Source organism: Bombyx mandarina, chromosome 11 (assembly GCF_030267445.1).
Source record: "Bombyx mandarina strain Sakado chromosome 11, ASM3026744v2".
Taxonomy (NCBI): Eukaryota; Metazoa; Arthropoda; class Insecta; order Lepidoptera; family Bombycidae; genus Bombyx; species Bombyx mandarina.
In genome coordinates, this window is record NC_143218.1 from 7687804 (window position 1) to 7707438 (window position 19635).

The 19635-nt window shown below is 37.2% G+C and overlaps 1 protein-coding gene across 1 annotated transcript in view; it reads left to right on the forward strand.

The window, feature by feature from the left end:
- Window positions 1-19635, forward strand: part of LOC114242252 (uncharacterized) — a 137149-nt gene that overhangs the window by 93415 nt on the left and 24099 nt on the right. Inside the window, exons 7-8 of the mRNA XM_028173349.2 lie at window positions 7706-7868; window positions 16446-16576. Of these exons, the coding sequence (XP_028029150.2) occupies window positions 7706-7868; window positions 16446-16576 (294 nt within the window). The remainder of the gene's footprint in view (window positions 1-7705; window positions 7869-16445; window positions 16577-19635) is intronic.

The window sequence follows — 19635 nt, forward strand, 5'->3', positions numbered from 1 at the left end:
TTCACGAGTTTTGAGGGTGCTATGAATAATAATATACAGTCTGGACACACAGTATTTAAAAAACAATAGTCACTTTTGAATTCGGAATTCTTATAGTATGAATTTTCGCGCCAATGCTTATTACATAATAATATTCTTTTCATATAAAAATGGAGCGAGCTGGTTAAGAGACTATATCGCCCATTGAATGCAAGAAAAACACTTTAAAATAATTTCATGCAAGTACCTATAGCTTAAGATTAAATCAATATAATAAGTATGTACAATGTCACACATCTGAAGGCGCTAAAACTTTTAAACGCACGTTTATAAGTGTGAAATTTCGCAGTTAAGGTAGGTAATCTAAGTTTTTAATGCTAATTGTAAATAATGTTTAATTAGTTGGTTGACGTGTTTCTACTTTAGACGCGTGTCCCATCGCAGGCGAGAAATCGATTCACGCTCAATTAATGTGTAAACGATTTATGATGCCATGTAAGTAATAGTGAGAAATTATCAACAATCGTTCAAGGATCATTGTTCTTATGATGATGATGTACTTAAAACAAAATTAGCAAGAGGATACATGTAGAAGAAACTAAAATCTTTACTCAAAGTTTCTTTTCATATTATTTTTGCATTCTCAATAGGCTCATAGTGTATAATTTTACATAGTTGTACAATTTATATCTAACGATATTCTCAAACGATCAAACCTTTCGTTGCAAATACCCTTAATTCTCGAAAATTCTGCCTTCGAGCTTGGGGCAGTAGAAAAGTTATCATAGAGAAATCGGTAATTAAAACGCTTGCTTAATGCTTAATAATTGATCGGACCTTTAGAGCGAATATTCTAGTATATTTATCTATGTATTATTTGTCTTTAAGTTATCTAATGAGATATGAGTAAGTAATCACGTGATCATGCCTCAGCGACAGAACTATCAATACGATATAGTCGCTTTTCGTTATTTATTTACAAACTCGCTGAATGTCAAACTCGAATCGCTGCGCGCTCATCGTCGGCGGTGGGACAGGTCTTCAGGTTCATGTCAGGGTCGTGTTAATTACATAAACTATTATGTAAGTGAATATCTTTTTGATATAAAAAAAATTGTTTCGTTCTTGAGCTAAAAATAGCAAATGCGCAAGCGTTCTTCTCGTTGGACTCGCTGCCCCAGTGGCTGGTCGCGGATAACGTGGGGAGACCACGGCTATTCTCTTCGGTCCAGTCGGCACATTAGTCGTCCCAGGACAGCTCAGTCTTCGTAGTTCTCAGTAGGAGCCTGCTGTAGGGCGTCACTCCTGGCAGGATTCAAGCCATCGTATTATGTATATATGTCGATGTAGGTGTGCTGAGCACGCTGCGCTCCCAACCTACCCCCCCCCCTCCCCCATCTCACCCTGCACATACTTCACCCCTGCCCTGAGTGGCAGGGAGCTTCTGCCCCTACTGGAGTTGGCCCCAAGGCCCGGACCATGCCCCCGTAAGGGGATACGACGACCCTTCTTGCTTCTTGCTTGCGATCTTCTAGCTAGACGCATCACTCGACCCGAGTACACCGGACGTCGTGCCTGTTAGGCCACTATGATTAAAAGTTTTGTCACTACTACGAATATAAGAGATCACTTATGACTAGAGGTAATCGTCATTAAATACATACAAAATACTTACAAAATACTTGAAGTTCTTACTAAAACTCATAATATTTATAAAATAATCACAATAACATTGAAATAAGTAAATTTATATGGCACTTGTCAAAGAACAAAAACTTATAAACACCAACAGTCGTTATTGAAATAAATGAAGACTTCATGAAGTTATATTCGATAAATAAATTGTTTTATTTATGTACATACTTATTCGCCAAGGATGTTAAACTCCTGAAAATTCCAACGTTATTTTGAAATAAATTATGTAATGAAAAAATTAAGAAATTAAATTCGAAACTTGTGTAGCATGACCGTCCCTTCCTTTGAAAGTGGGACGCGAATAATCAGTCGAAATTTCAATACTCGAATCACAGCCCGAATTATTGAAGTTCGGTTGGCAACACATCTACGAAAAATATTTTATTGGACTTTTTGGCGGGAACGCGAGGAGTGAAGTTGTGTGATTTTTATGTTTTATTTTGTCTATTTAGTGTTTCTTCAGGTTTAAATGTGTAATAACGGTGGTTTATTAACTGTTTAATATCTGTGAAAGTGCACAAATGTGGGAAAATGAAACAAAGCCGCTGGACGCAACTTCTCGGGATCCTCCAAAAAGTCCACTGAAATCTTAGTAAATGGCCACCATTTTACTAAGATTATATTTCATTCCATATCATCTCATTTCATTTAATTTCATCCCAGTTGATTAACGTCTCAAATTAATCATTTTCATTTCATTTCACTCCATATTATCATTTTTCATAAAAATAAGAATATAAATTAAAATAAGACATGGCTCAAAGGTCTTAGTTACCAGGTCATAAAATCACTTAAAAATATATATATATATTTGATACAAACAAACACAATTTTTTTTGCTAACTACGATTAGATTAAATATGTTGCGCGCTACTAACTTCAGTCCATTCTCGGATGTTTCTCAACAAGCTTTTTCGCCGTTCAAGTCGTCCAAGTTCACCCGCCACAGCTGATATCTATGAAGTTGCCAGTTAGATAATTGCATGGCAAATACAGAAATGCATTATTTTAAATACACAAAAAAACATGGAATAACAGCTAACTCGGAAAACGGTGGGGCAATACAGAAAAAAGAAAAAAAAACTAAGAGTATTTTAACTGTAGTATCATCGCCAAATAAAATAAAGATAAATGGCAATGGAACGGTTGATGATGCAATGATGGCAATGATGATACTATATAGTTATTTTGGTTGCAGTTGATGTAAAATAAAGGTGTTTTTAAATCAAAATTTAAATTTCGATTTCTCGACAAGCGTTCCTTTGTTCGCTTGTTTTTTTTTTTGTACAATTATACAATGACGGAATGAATACTCGTAAATACGGCTGGTTTTTATTTAATTCTCGTAACTGTGTCACTAACCGAATATGTGCCACAAAAGTTTAATATTTACGTGCGAACGTGTCCGTGATTTCGGAAACGAAAGCTTGGATTTGTCTACGGTATAAAAAATAAATTTAGTTTTACTGACAAATTTAAATATTCTCGTTCTTTTAATTATTATTATCTAAAGTTAATATCGAGTACAATTTTAACGTTCGAAGGCTGGACACGAACATTCTGTCATCTATATATTAATACGTGAAGCAAAAACTTTGTATCCCTTTTTACGAAAATTGCGCGGACGGAGGAGTATGAAATTTTCCACACTTATAGAGAATGTAGAGAAGAAGTGCACAATGGTAATATTTATTTAAAATAATGCATAAAAGATACATTAAATCAATAAAGAAAACATTACACACACTACATACCATGTATTTGACGCACACACGCATGCATACTATTTATTGTCAATCTTTTGTTCTTGGCGTCTGTTGTCAAATTGAGAATAGATTTATTAATGTTTGCCTTTGTTAATATTTAGTGTAATCATGGCGAAATTTGTGATTATATAAGTATAAAATACAATCATAATAGTGTACAAACTTCCAATTCCAATTAATTATAGTCGAATTTCGACTACTGCGGGACCTCTAGTTGTTAGGTAATACGTGACAGGCTATCATATTCACAGCTGCGAAATCATATTATTCAATTATACAAAAGATATAATAAATCATAAACGAATAAATTAAAATACAATACAGTTGGATGTGTAGAATATAAATTGACATATATTTTTATTGATTTAATAATACATAATCTTTTATCTTATATCATCTTTTATATTATAATATAAATTGTCTCACTTTTATATTCGTTCAGATGATACAAGCTCGCGTTAGTGTAAATGGATTTCATGGAATTTGAACCTTTTGATTTTTATTATAAATCGAAAAATACGGAAACTTCATACTTATGAATTTAAGGATTTACTTTGTCTTGAGAGGAGTTAATTTATAGGAAAATGTAGAAGACAAAACTGATTCAGTTTTCGATCCTTTCTCTTTAGTAGCTTTAAGCCTTTTGATAAGGCCTCAAATAATAATAAAACAAATAGAATCTGCCAAAATAATAAGTATTCTTAATAATATAATAGTATAATAACAGCTTTAAGGTTATTGGGCATTCAGTGAAACTCTGAAACATTAATTTGTAACACAATATCTAATGAAATATTACTTGACATTAAAAACTTAACGGCTTGGATAGTTAATGTCACGTTAATAGCACTTACATATCGCAAGTAAGATGATTATTGACCAATTGATTTACACATGTTATTTGAAACATAAGTTTAGAAGTTTTATAAAATCTGTTAATCTAACTTTGTCGTATATGAGTGAGCCCGCATGGTTAGGTACCACTAACTTGTCTATTTGTAGCGAAGCACTCTTGCGTTCCAGTTTGGACGGTGGACAGACTTCGAACTCAACTCATTGTGGGTGGCGGAATTCACGATACCGTGTCTGTGTATTCCAATCACTAAATTGGTCAGCAGTGATCATATCCTCTCAACTAAAATACTTTCATGGTCAGAAACCAACCAGAACTCCACACACATAACTTTTAGTACATTAATGTTTTACATTAAAATTTTTGCCTTTATATATTTTACCCTGAATTTTTTTTTATTTTTTTTTTATTGCCCTTGTAGGCAGACGAGCATACGGCCCACCTGATGGTGAGTGGTTACCGTCGCCCATGGACTTCAGCAATGCCAGGGGCAGAGCCAAGCCGCTGCCTATCGCTTAATACTCTCCACAAGCCTCTTTTAAAGAAGGACATGTCATAGCGCTCGGGAAACACCGTGGAGGGGAGCTCATTCCATAGCCGGATGGTACGTGGCAGAAAAGACCTCTGGAAACGCACTGTCGATGACCGCAGTGGCTCCAGGTAGTATGGATGAACTCTACTCCGGTGGCGGGCGGTGCGATGGTAAAAACGAGATGCCGGTATCATCTCGAACAATTCCTCAGAGCACTCCCCATGGAACATTCGGTACAAAATACAGAGGGAACCGAAGTCCCTCCGCAGACCCAAAGGTTCCAAACGATCCGCGAGAATGGGATTATCGACGACTCGAACGGCCCTCCTCTGTATGGAGTCAAATGGAAGAAGCTGGTATTTGGGAGCCCCGGCCCAGAGATGGGAACAGTACTCCACGCGAGGCCGGACTTGTGCTTTATAAAAATACTGAACACCTTCGTATGTGAGGCGGTTCACGCCGCCGAGGACAAATCGACATGAAGCGATATAGTCCGCAAGAAGATTCTGCAATCGCACAGAGGTCACGACCCCTCGGCATTGAGGATTTACAAGGCGACGGGGAGGAATTTGCGCTATTCACATCTATACAAACTAAGGCTCTCATTGTGATGGATGCTTTTGGGTCACAACGTAACACCATCGCCTTGAGATGAGGTTGGGGTCTTAGTAACATTAATCAAATTTGACGCCCAACGTCTCTCGTCCTTGAGGTTGAATTTCTTAAATGAGAACTTACATAATGAACGAAAGAACCACATGGATGTGAAGAATAACGAGCAGATCTATACACGCAAATACAATTGTCTATATCTATACTAATTTTATAAAGAGGAAATATTTGTTTGTTTGTTTGTATTGAATAGGCTCCGAAAGTACTGAAATGATTTGAAAAATTCTTTCACTGTTTGGAAGCTACACTATTCCCGAGTGACATAGGCTATAATCTTTTTTGAAAAAAATTAGGGAACCTTACTAAAACTCTAATAATGTAACGCAAGGTGTAAAAAACCTAAAAATTACCTAAAATATTCTTTACATCGCGTGCCCTGCGAAAACTATTCGTGATAGAATAAAATAATTTATTACGACTTTATAGAACACATTATTATTTACAAATAGTGTTGCGACAGCATATGTCTAACTATTATAGTTATGCCGCAATAAGTGTTCTTTTATTTTAAACAATAAAACAACGTCATAATAATATATCGTTGAAAAAAATTTTTTTTTTTATTGCCCTTGTAGGCAAACGAGCATACGGCCCACCTGATGGTGAGTGGTTACCGTCGCCCATGGACTTCAGCAATGCCAGGAGCAGAGCCAAGCCGCTGCCTAACGCTTAATACTCTCCACAAGCCTCGTTTGAAGAAGGACATGTCATAGCACTCGGGAAAAGCGAGCGAGCTGGAGCGGGCCGCTAGTCTCTATCTTCTAATATATAAAATTCTCGTGTCACAATGTTCGTTCCCATACTCCTCCGAAACCGCTTGACCGATTCTCATGAATTTTTTTATGCATATTCAGTAAGCCTGAGAATCGGCTACTATCTATTTTTGATACCTCTAAGTGATTAGGGTTGTCCACCCCTAACATATTTTTTTTATTTGGACATTTTTTTTTGTTATAATGAGGTATTATGTGGTTGAATGAGGTTTTGTTATTTTTATTATATATTCCCTCATCGTTCACAGCACTACATACCTTTCACTCATTTACCACATCCTTACACACTTACAATAAGTTAGTTTTTTTTTCTACACTAGAAATTCCCTAGAAATCTTATATATGGCAAAACAATGTATGCCGGGTCAGCTAGTTATATATAAAAATGAATTGCTGTTCGTTAGTCTCGCTAAAACTCGAGAACGGCTCAACCGATTTGGCTAATTTTGGTCTTGAATTATTTGTGGAAGCCCAGAGAAGGTTTAAAAGTTAGATAAATATGAAAAAGCTCGGAATTAAATAAAAATAACAATTTTGTTTTTCCTTTGATGTGTCCCCCGTCGGACCGATTTCTTGTGTTTGTTTTAAGTTTATTTTTTAACGTTTTTAAAAGTTTAGGTCTTTTATTTATCGATTGAGGCACTACGAAGTCTGCCGGGTCAGCTAGTATTTAATGAAAACGTTAACCAAATATATATTTTTTGTCTGTACGCTCGTGGAAAAATAACCTTCGACTTTATCGGCGTACGCTGACTAATGCATGGGATCCAGGAAGCAGCGTACTATTGTTAAATTAGGCATAATTAAGGGGGTACGTAGATGTAGATGTACGTAGATGTGCTAGCGCTTACATACAGTGGCGTAACGATCTAAACTCGCGGCCGGGGAACAATACCTTTTTAACAACCCCTCTTTATTTTCTTTTTACTTGCGGATTAACATTTATTACACTGGCACTAAATTAAAAATATATTATGCAGAAATCAATTAAAAAATAAAATAAAATAAGCCTTTATTACTGTTTTACTTATTAATTAGCAACTTAAACTTAAATCCAACTTATAATTAAGTATTCGTTCGAAGTCCAGTGTGGTTTCAAAACAGCTTGTCCCTCGACAAAGGCCTCCTCTAAAGATTGCTAATATTCTCTATTTTTGGCCATTTGACTCCAATGTGGGCTGGGCTATACTCTTTATTTTATCATCCCAACGTTTTGACTTCCTATTTTTTTTTGATACAGCCGTCCCGTGGGTAAGAAATCAATAAAAATAAAAACAATAAAAAATATCGAGCAATTTTTTGTTTTGCGGACCCATTTGGCGCCCCTTTTTGAGTACCGCCCGGTGCATTATGCTCCCCCCCTAGCCCCCCTCGCTACGCAACTGCTTAGATACCTGTTAAGGATTCATCTTTTTAATTCACCTCTTTGTTGCAGTGTATGAAAGCATACGTCGAATTCGAAGTCTGTAACGGCGCTTATGAGGTTTCGTGCCCTGACGCGAGGTGCAGGCTGGGCGCCGCCCTCGCCTTAGACGAGATCTCCGCTCTCGTTGAACCCGCTGTTATGGAGAAGCATCTCAAATTCAGGCTCAATCATGGTGAGTAGGAACTCTGCTTTCGTTAATTAATGTGCATAGATGGGATGGAACGAGCTCAATGTCTGCCTGGTGTGGACAACGGCTGTCCCACCCAGACGGTGTTCAAACAGAAAGTGCTTTAATAGTCTGAGCGGTGGTACCTATCCGTGCGAACTCACAACACGCCCTACCATAAGTAGTATTAGTGAAGGATCTCCTCTGATGACGATGCAGCAGGATTGTTGATTAGATAAACATAATACAAACCTAAAAATTGAGCCAATCATAAGTTTAAGAAGTTGAGAAGATAATTCGGATCGACGAGTCTCCGAGTAAGATGTCTTTATATCAGGAACACTCGAATTCAAAATATTACTACTACTAGAATCTACCCCAGGAACAATTAAATAAAATAAAATAACTAAATTAAATTCTAGTAGATACGATTGTTATATGTTATTACTGGAATTTTATTTTTCTGTTAGCACTATCCAGGATAATATTATTGACAGTTAAAAAAAAACTGTGTCAAGTTTCCTCCGAATCTTGTCACATCGCTTTTACGAGTAGATCGTTTCAATAATTGATATAGTTAAGGTTGAGACATGAGTTCTAAGGTCTCATTTTTTCTTAGAAAGCTTAGAAGGTGGGTGGCGGCATTTACGTTGTAGATGCTTATGGGCTCCGGTAATCAGTTAACATCAGGTGGGCCGTGAGCTCATTCACCCATGTAAGCAATAAATAAATAAAGTTGTATAATTGAAGTCTTTCGATCAAGTGGGCTTACAAACATGTTCATTGTCGTAACGACGATAATTACTTTTTTTTTCGAATTAATCCCTTCCTATATTTAAATACGGACAATACACGACGTATGTTATTTACTTGTGCAACGTAGTGAGACAATTCACTCATGCAATTTGTCCGATTCGCTCGGCTAAGCCCCGACAGTTAACAAACTACCGTACAAGAGTTTCGCATAGTTTGTAAGTAACCTGTTAAACTTTGCAGCGTAATTTTGTTCTAAAATTTTCCAAAACAAAATACTTCATAATTATTTATCCTAGAATTGCGTAGAATCTTCTAGTAAATTTGAATCGAACTAAATTTTTTTTCTTAATTCGTTCAGAGTTCTTGAGAAGTTTATAAAATAACAGTTCTGTTTTTAGCTGTGGTTTTAAGTCTGGCGTTATATACTGAAGGCTTTAGAAATTGACATACTTGTGTAGCAAATTCTCAGCGACTTGATTTTGAATCGTTTAGATTTATTCTGGACTTATTTTATTGAGTTGTTGACTTTATTGTGGGACACAGGATCAGCTTCTTCTCGGACATCAGAACCTCGTAATCCAGATCACCGCTGTGGATTCTGCTTACCAAAGAATGGCATCCAGTGGCTCCTAAAAATGCCGCGATTTTTTCATAAATTGTCAAATCAAGGCAAATCGTAGCCCTGGGCTCTTAATTCTTCAGAAAAGAAAAGCAGACATAGAATAGAACTTATATTAATTACTACTTCTACGGACGAGTTTATGGTAAAATAATATGTAGTTTTAGCTCGACACAAAGATATAAGATATTATTCCAAGGTCGCTCTTGTCTGTTTGTAGCCGTATAGACTGTTCATCTTATAATCTCTAATACCTTCTGATGAATATTCATTTGATTAAGATCACTAACAACTCGTTTAAATTTCTCACGAAATTATTGAAATTTATATCGCTAGTTTGTCGTGAATATGTTCCTTGACCGTTGGATACGATTTATATATTTGCCGAGTTTGGTCAAAATAGCAAGGATAAGGTCATCGATTAATGATCAAGTTACGTAATCGAATGTTTTGCTAAGTGTAGTGTGTGACATTTAAATTGCAAAAAATTAATTGTCAACCATGAAATTATGGTACATATTTTTTTTAATATAAATCAAAACTAGTGCACTTTTGGTACAGAACCTTGTGAGTGTGAACGGAACGGTAGGCAGCGGCTTGGCTCTGCCCCTGGCATTGCTGACGGTAGCTGCAGACGGTAACCACTCACCATTAGGTGGGCCATTAGGTTAGGGGTATGCTTATCTGCCTAAAAGGGCAAAAAAAAAAGATTGCCTACAAAACTGTTTAATTGTAATATAAAATTATAAATTGATTTTTTATTATTAAACTGATTGGATAGTCCACTTGGCATTGAACGTTTACCCACTTTGAAACATTCTTAATGGTGCTGCTGTATGATTTCTGTCTCATTTTTCAAAGTGGAAATCGCGGCTTTGCTTTTCGCGACAGAATTAGGCGGAATGATTGCACATATTTGGGGGGCTGACTGTAAACGTATGTATATATTTACGTAGCGGTAAATACAATTGCTTGTATCGTTATGTAAAACAATTTGAATGATTGTGTGTAGAGCGAATGACTTGGTGTGAGATGTCAGCGGACTCATCACTGTCGCTTCACCTGTGTTTGAAGTGATGCAATTTCGGCGGCGCTCTCAGGATCTAACACTATGATACGCACTGTCACGACAATTTTCCAGAATTTTTCCAATAGTAGTAGTAGTAGGAGATAGTTCCTTCGATATCCGTTTCCGCAATTTGGCAACAGATATCGTTAGTTATACAACCATAATATTTCTCGACCACATTCCGATAGTACTAATCGTTTCTATATCCTTTTCCGGTATTTGCCAATAGATGGCGTTACTCGTACTGGCATAACAATACCACTAAAGCTTATTAACATTTATCTACTGTTCACCATTTACTTGCGCCGTTTCCTCGCAAAGTTTAATAAAACGGTTCGTTAAATGAACGTTCACTGGTTTAAAATGAGGATCAATTAAAGTTTATTATATTGAAACTCTTTTTTTGGACTTTTTATGGTCTGGTGTAACGAGTCCTTTAAGCAAAGTCTTATATTTTCTTCTTATATTCTGTTGTTATATTATAGAGATATTGTGTAGATTTAAAGAGATAGTTGATGTAGATTGTTATATTATAATTTTATATTCTGTAAGTATATCATAATAATATGTGAAGTTGATTAATTTGGAACTTTAATCAATTGGGATGAAATTAAAGAAAACCAATTAAGGAATGAGATAAAGTCTCAATAAAATAACGGTTATTTACAGAGACGTTTTGGTGGATTTTGGAAGAGCCTGAGGAGCTGCATCCAGCGTGTTTGTTTTGATTTTTTCACGTTTGTACACTTTCACAGGTGCTACAGTTACAAAAAGATTAATAAATCACCGTTATTACACATTTAAACATGAATAAACACTAAGTTAATAAAATAAAACAAAACATTCACACGGCTTCCCTACACGCGTTTCCGTCAAGAAGTAAAAAAAAACATAATTTTGTTAAAAAGAAAAATACACGAAAAAATTTAATCAATACTTTTGCAGCAATATATTATACGAAATACACTATTTTATTAAATGTAAATCTACAATAGTTTGAAATAAGATATAAAATGCTTTGTGGTTGAGCATTAGTGTACAGCGTACGCACACATATCACTGTTTAATTCCCATTAACTTTTTATCTACATAAATATTCGGAATTTATTCGAGTTTACTCGCAAAACGTCCTCTCAGGAGACCTATAGATTTACGAGCTACACATCCGAACCCTACACTCATCCTCCTGAATTTTCATGATATTTTTATTACCTTCGAAGATATGGTCAATGTAAGCCCACTGACCATAACGCAGCTGTGATCTATCGTATCAGCAAACTCAATAACAAATAGCGGGTAGTTATCATAAAATACAAGGCATTTGTAACTGATGCCTGAATTTCACTAATTACGTTTTCAAGATAAGCTGGCGTATATACAAGTTCCGAACAAAAACATTCTGAGCGTCGATCTACCGAGCAACTTCGCCCGCTTGGAATATCTTTCCTCTGTCATTACCTCTAAGAACACATCGTGTAATAAAAATCAAACCCGCAAAATTATAATTTGCGTAATTACTGGTGGTAGGACCTCCTTTGAGTCCGCACGGGAGGTACCACCATCACCTCGCCTATTTCTGCCGTGAAGCAGTAATGCGTTCCGGTTTAAAGGGTAGGGCAGCCGTTGTAACTTTACTGAGACCTTAGAACTTATATTTCAAGGTGGGTGACGCATTTACGTTCTAAATGTCTATGGGCTCCAGTAACCACTTAACACCAGGTGGGCTGTGAGCTAGTCCACCCAACTAAGCAATAAAAAAATCATTGCAGTGGAGATGCAGGTGATTCTCAATATTTATTAGATCACACTCGGTATGACGTGGTCACCGAAGCCTACCAAAAATTCTAAACTTGTAAGATACCTGCACGGGCAATACGTAACTTGGACAAATATGATTTGGGGCCTCCTGCCCCAAAGGCAGGAAGAATTTCGGAGGGAACAGATAATTAGCGAGGACATATGAAGTCGTTGTGGCCTAAAGGATAAGACGTCCGGTTCATTCGTATCTAACAATGCACCACTGCTCGACCCTACTGACAAGTACCAATTTTTCTAATGAAATACGTACTTAACAAATGTTTACAGGAATAACATCGTGTAGTAAAAATCAAACCCGCCAAATTATAATTTGCCTAATTACTGGTGGTAGGTCATCTTGTGAGTCCGCACGGGTAGGTACCACCAGCCCGCCTATTTCTGCCGTGAAGCAGTAATGCGTTTCGGTTCGAAGGGTGGGGCAGCCGTTGTATCTATACTGAGACCTTAGAACTCATGTCTCAAGGTAGGTGGCGGCATTTACGTTACAGATGTCTATGGACTCCGGTAACCTTAACATCAGGTGAGCCGCGAGTTCGTCCATCGATACAAGCAATAAAAAAAAAATTGATGCTGCATGTGAGATAACAGGATATACTAACTATAGTTGTAGATGACTGGGATGTATATCCAAATCAATGATCTCATTGTCAAAAGACGTCGCTGAAAAACATTAAGTCTGAAATGAAATGCTATAGATAACTCTGTATACGTAACGAACAGAAAGGGCTCCAACACTTGACCTTTTAAGTTCTTTTGAACCTCAATTATCCGCGAACCGCTATTTATATCGTGCGGCCACAGAAAGGCAAAAGGATTTTATCAAAAACCACGGTTCTCTCAATGTTCCTGAGAAATATTTCGTAAAATAAATTCATTTATGGAGTGGAGTGTAAATTGTCCATTGAATTGTCTGATATTTACATTTTTTGACTGGATGCGACTTTTTTAGTATTGTTACAGACGGTTATTGGACCTCATGGCCCATCCGACCTTAAACCATTCATTAACGGAACTTATATATATCACATCTTGAACGCCACCTTCAGACATGCGGTCAAAGTCTCGCTTTGTTTTGTGCAACAGCATTGTATAATCGCTTATTAAGCTATTGCATAGCTTTTATCGCGGGCCTTGAGCGCGGCGACCGAATCATGAAATTCCGTAACGAAAAAAACCTTACATCCCTCACTCCGCCTACCATGTAGCTCGCGTTCAACACATTCACACGTTGCGCTTGTGTAGTGTTTGTGAATAAGCGCGTGGCGTGACGTCACACTACGTGCGCATCATGAAAAGTCTTCCCATCTCTCTCTCGCGCGGTCTAGCTTATGAGTGTGAAGGGGACAGTTAAGGTTTTGCTTTTATTGTCATTGTCTAATTATAATTGCATAAGTTGATAAAAAATGCTATGCAATAGCTTTACCGCAGCAGTTCCCGAGTGCCATACGTTTTTTTATATTAGAAATCACAAGCACTGCCACTGTTCCCGCGAAGTTTCCGGTATATGCATTAAAAAAGAAGTCAATAAAAAAACGGATAAAGCAAGACGACTAGAAAACTCATTAGCAAAGAAAATAAAAAAAAACCTGTGCAATTCACACGCGCTAGAAGTGAAACCTTCAAGATAATGCGACGAATGTAAAATTTCGGGAAGAGGCTAATTGTAGGTTTTAGTGATGATCATGGTGATACAAAATTTGATATTTATTGTACATTTTATTCGTATATTACGAATATTACGTACCAAGCAGAGCACAAAGAGAATCACGAATATGAGAAACTCTGTATAATGCTTTCTATCTCATTTTCTCTCATGTTAAATCTTACGAATTTATGTGTCTATCTCTTTTTCGTTTCATCGACTTTTGAATCACAATGATGTTAAAGAAGTTTTCACTTCAGAGAGAAGGCACATTCCTGTCTTAAATCAGTATCAAAAACCATAATATTCAAATTAAATGTAACATTTTAAATGAAACGACACGATACGTTGTTTCCTGATAACGCATCTATATATTAATACGTGAAGCAAAAACTTTGTATCCCTTTTTACGAAAATTGCGCGGACGGAGGAGTATGAAATTTTCCACACTTATAGAGAATATAGAGAAGAAGTGCACAATGCAAATATTTTTTTAAAATAATGCATAAAAGATACATTAAATAAAAAAGAAAACATTACACACACCACATACCATGTATTTGACGCACACACGCATGCATACTATTTATTGACAAACTTTTGTTCTTGGCGTCTGTTGTCAAATTGAGAATAGATTAAAATATATTGTTTGTCTTTATTAATATTTTTTATAGTGTAGTCTTGGCGAAATTTGTGATTATAGAAGTATAAAATACAATCATAATAGTGTACAAACTTACAATTCCAATTAATTATAGTCGAATTTCGACTACTGCGGGACCTCTAGTTCAGATAATTTCGCATATGAATTCGTTCTCGGAATCGATAATTCTTGAACTTTGACAGTAGTCATCTTGACCTCGTCGTTTTGAACCGGGTGCTGGAGGTCGTATCCTGGTGAGGACAAAACACGTTTTATTTGTCACTGACTTTGTAAAGGTGCTGCAAATTATTGGAACAACCGTACCATCTCATAATTGTTTTTTATTTAAAATCAACTCGTTTGTCCCACGGGGAGTGGCTTCGAGGGATTTTTCAAGATGAACCCGTCATCTTCCATCTATCGTCACACTGCCATTCTCCAGAGCATAGTTGATCTGGAACCTCTGCGCTCAGCCGCAATTCTCAGTGGTAGGCGACTCAGCTTTGCTCCCAGTAATGTTGTCGCCCGTGAGCATCGGTGGCCACTTGCCTTCAGGTCAATTGTATGCTCGTCTACACTCAAAGGTAGTAAAATTGTATCGACCAATCGTGAATATATGTGGAGGGGAGGTATCCTCCTGTCTATATGTCTGCGCAATTTATCTGCTGCCACTACGGAAACCAAGGGGGAGCGCGCATAACTTTATATAGTACATCTAGATGTTTCTTTGAATGTTCTCCTCTATCTCTTTTCTTTTTGGTAGAGGTCTATGCATATACCTACTATAGCACCAAATTCTGGTATTGGATGGGTACTCCATCTACAGCTCCTTGGAGAAAACGTATCGTTAAGGCGATTTCTCATTTCGAACTGAAGGGTGTGACGCCCGTGCGGATTGTGCGTTTTTTTCGGCGAAGCAAACACGCGCTCTGTGTGCTTATTACTCAAATTCGTATGGAGTTGGAACAGCGGCAAACGTAGAGGCAAATGTAGGGAAGATGTTCGAATTCCATATAAATTTGAGTTAACCTTTACGCGATCGAGAAGTTAAAAAACTCGCACTAGGCACGTTGTGGTTCTGTACTTTGATTTAACATTTAAAAAAAACGGCTGTCGTGTAATTAATATATCGGTCCAAAATACAACCAACCATAAATTCGGGTTTTATGATTGGTCGTAAAACTCTTATCTGCATGTTGTTATTATTATTTTATTCTTAATTTATTTTTTATTAATAAAAATTCAATAAAGCTGTTTAACTTTAGCACAACAGTGGAACGTTGATCGAAATTATAAATTCGATAAAAACATTCGTTCATATGCAATTACATACATACATACATTTCCTTATGTACACATTAATGTAATCATAAAAAAAATTTTCACGGCAGTATGGCCTTTTTCGAAATACGCTCAAGTTCTTGCCTTGGGCCAAGAACCAACGTACGTCCCTGACTTTCGCTTATAGAGCGCGTTCGAGATTTTAATTTATTTTCATATTATATGACTCGTTTTATGATAAATGATGTATACATATACATATAGCTTATTGGTAGTAGGCCCTCTTGTGAGTCCGTGCGGGTAAGTACCACCACCCTGTCTATTTCTGCCGTGAAGCAGTAATGCGTTTCGAGTTGAAGGGTGGGGCAGCCGTTGTAACTATACTGAAACCTTAGAACTTGAGCCCCGTGAGCTCACTTACTAGCCCGGTGACGCTGATATGGCCTATCTAGACCATCAGCTTAGATAGGAAAAAAAACTGAACTCCTAAACGGCTGGACCGATTTGAATGAATTTTTTTGTTTGCGCTTCGATGGCGTTGCAGTCAGTATCTAGGTTATTTATCTATATTGCAACTAAACGGCTGGATCGACTTGAATGAATTTTTGTTTTTGTATGCATTCACGGGACAACGTCTGTCGGGTCCGCTAGTTTTTCTTATAATTTTTAATTAAGGCACTTCAATTCGATATATACGATTAGCATTTTACGGAATAACAAAAATTATGATCTCTGTTAATATATTTTGTCAACAGAAGTGGCGATGGACTCCGGTCGAGCGTTCTGTCCCCGCGTCGGATGCGACACGGTGGTGTCCGTCCGGGCCGCCAGTCCCGCACATTGTCCGACTTGCCGGCACGATTTCTGCTCCCAGTGCAACCAGGAGGTAAGACCGAAATAATTGATTTAGATAAATCATTCGAAGATAATTTATTAAAAAAAAACAACCCGATCCGGCTCCGCTTCGGTCTTTAACAAAAATTTCAACGATATTTGACGTTGTTTTATTTTTTTTAATAAAAGAACACTTGTTGCGGCATAACTATAATAGTTAGACATATGCTGTCGCGACACTTTTTATAAATAATAAGTCGTAGTACATTATTTTATTCTATCATAAATAGTTTTCGCAGGGCACGCGCGGTAAAGAATATTTTAGGTAATTTTTTTACACCTTGGGTTACATTATTGGAGTTTTAGTAAGATCCCTAATTTTATCCAAAAAAACATTATAGCCTATGTCACTCGGGCTTGCAAACAGTGAAAGATTTTTTCAAATCGGCTCTGTAATTTCGGAGCCTATTCAATACAAACAAACAAACAAATCTTTCCTCTTTATAATATTAAGTATAGATGATCTTCACTTAATTATAGTTGCACTAGCTTGGAACTTAGCTCGGAGATGCTGTAGTACAAAAAAAGAATCAAATGAACATTCAGACTCTTAGTATAATTTACATGAGTAAAAGTAAAAAAAGTACGAAAAGTAAACCAGCTATAAACCAATTATTTATTTAAGTTATATTATAGTATTTATTTATTAGATGACTTATATCTATAGCATATTTATTGGCATTGAAAATTACTAAACTAGAGACAGTGAAAATATAATTACTAGAGACACACATATAAACATATAAACAATTCTATAATCAATACATATTTTTTTACCCAAAAACTAAATAAAGATGTAATTACTTTTCTAAACATGTCTAATGTCATTTAATGTAATTCTACCTTTGTATATCTATTTCTGTCTAATTTATCGCACAATCTTATTTTAAGCCGCAAAACCACTAAAACATGCAGTTTAAATATAAAAACTCCACTAGTGTTTCATCTAAAGCCATATCTCAGTTTAGGTAAAAAAATAAATTTAAATTCCAAACATAGTTAAATTTGCAACACTAATGATATAAAATTAATTATTCAATTTTTAATATATTTAGGTCTCATTTGTATTTCTAAAATACAGGTTAAACTTGTTTCTAATCATAATATCATGTAAAGCAAATTCTACCACTGACCTCTTAGTCCTTAGTTAATTCGTTACAAATTTTCTATCGGAATTAATTTAAATTCTACATTTATTCGTATATCTAAATAGGTTCGTATCAATATATTATACACACACATATGCATGCACAGTTATTTTTGGAAAACATTATTTATTTTACACGCTTTGATTAGCTTGACATATTTTGATATATTATTTTATATTTATCGATCTAATGGAATTTAGTTAAAATAAAATTGCATTGTTCTTGAATTTGGAATCTGTCATTTTCATATGAATATTTACCTAATAATTTTTTTTTTTTTTTTTTTCCTACCTAAGCTGATAGCCCTAGCGGCTATGTCAGCGTAACCCTAACTTTAGTAGGTGAGCTCACGGGGCTCAAACCTGGTGACGTTGCTAACACGAACCCTAGCAAGAGCCGTGCTTCGCAGAATCTGCCACCGGATCGGAAACGCGACCCACTGAGAAGATCCGGCGAGAAACTCAGTGGGCTGTGTCTGAGAGTTAATTTACTCGTCGAGCCCTTCGTCGCAAGCGACGGGTTCGACGAGAACGGTGACCGGTGCTTGAAGTACCTAAAAGCACCGTTAGTGGATCGGGAGGATCCGAGATGACGTGTTTTGGGCGACGTCGACTGCTTTCCATTCTGTCCGCAGGATCGGGAATGTAGTTACCGGCGGCCACGATGAGAAGGTTCTCGTGTCGTGCCGCTTTATCGAAGTGGCGCATGGACGCCGACTGAAGATACTTACTGATGGACTCTAAGTCCAGGTCGTCATGGAGGTCGACGTTCCTGACGAACCACGGGGCTCCAACGGCTATCCTGCAAAAACGGGATTGAATGATTTGGAATGATTTTAAGTGTATGCGGGCCGCGTGAGCGAACACTACACTTGCATAGGTCATGACGGGGCGTATGCAAGTTTTGTAGAGTGTCACCTTATTTCTAATGGACATTTTACTTCTCCTACATATCATCGGGTAGAGACGTCCTAGAATGAAGGCGGCACGGTCGCGTACCGTCTTGATGTGGGGGCGGAATGTCATCCTACTGTCGAGGGTGACGCCTAAATATTTGACCTTCGGGGCCCACGGTATGGGCTGGTCGAACATCGTGATTGGGCGAATGGCGGGGGCGGAGGTGTTGACGCGCCTAGTCGGGAGGGGGATGCTCAGCGTGGTGTTCGGAGGGCGACCCCTTTTGAAGAGCACCGCTGTGCTTTTCGTGGGGTTGATGTCGATGCGCCACTTCCGGAACCACTGTCCCATGGTGGTAGCTGCGGTCTGAAGTCGTCGATGAAGCAACGCCTTCTTCCTACACGAGTAGTAGATGGCGGTGTCATCGGCGAAGAGCGCCAGATGGGTCTCCGGAGACCGGGGTATATCATTGATATACAAACTAAATAGTAACGGGGAGAGGGCGGAGCCTTGCGGCACTCCGGCTGTGACGTGACGGGGCCGGGAACGCGTTCCCTCGACTCGATATCGGAAAATTTTCATATTTTCGAATCAATCTTTGCTAAATGTTATTTTGATATTAAAATAAAGCGGATTTATAAAAAAAATATGTTCGTTTGACAGACTAGTCACTAACTTAATTACTAAGTCACTTAGTCACTAAGTTAACTTTTACGCTATCGAGAACGTTAAAAAACTCGCACTAAGCACACTGGTGAGATGACACAGACGTCATGTGATATGGAGTTGCGTTTAGTCGGGTGCAACCACTTGAATACTTGTTTAAGTATGCGACAAGTGATAGAGATATTGAAAAGTTCTCTGTTTTTGATCGAGAAGAAGTACTGATCAAATTAGTGAAGGAAAGAATCCGAATCATATCCTGTTCGCAAAACAGTTGATTTTGTCTAGGGAAACGAATACCAACCAAACAGGCAACTCTATGTCGCTTTTTTATTTTTTTTATT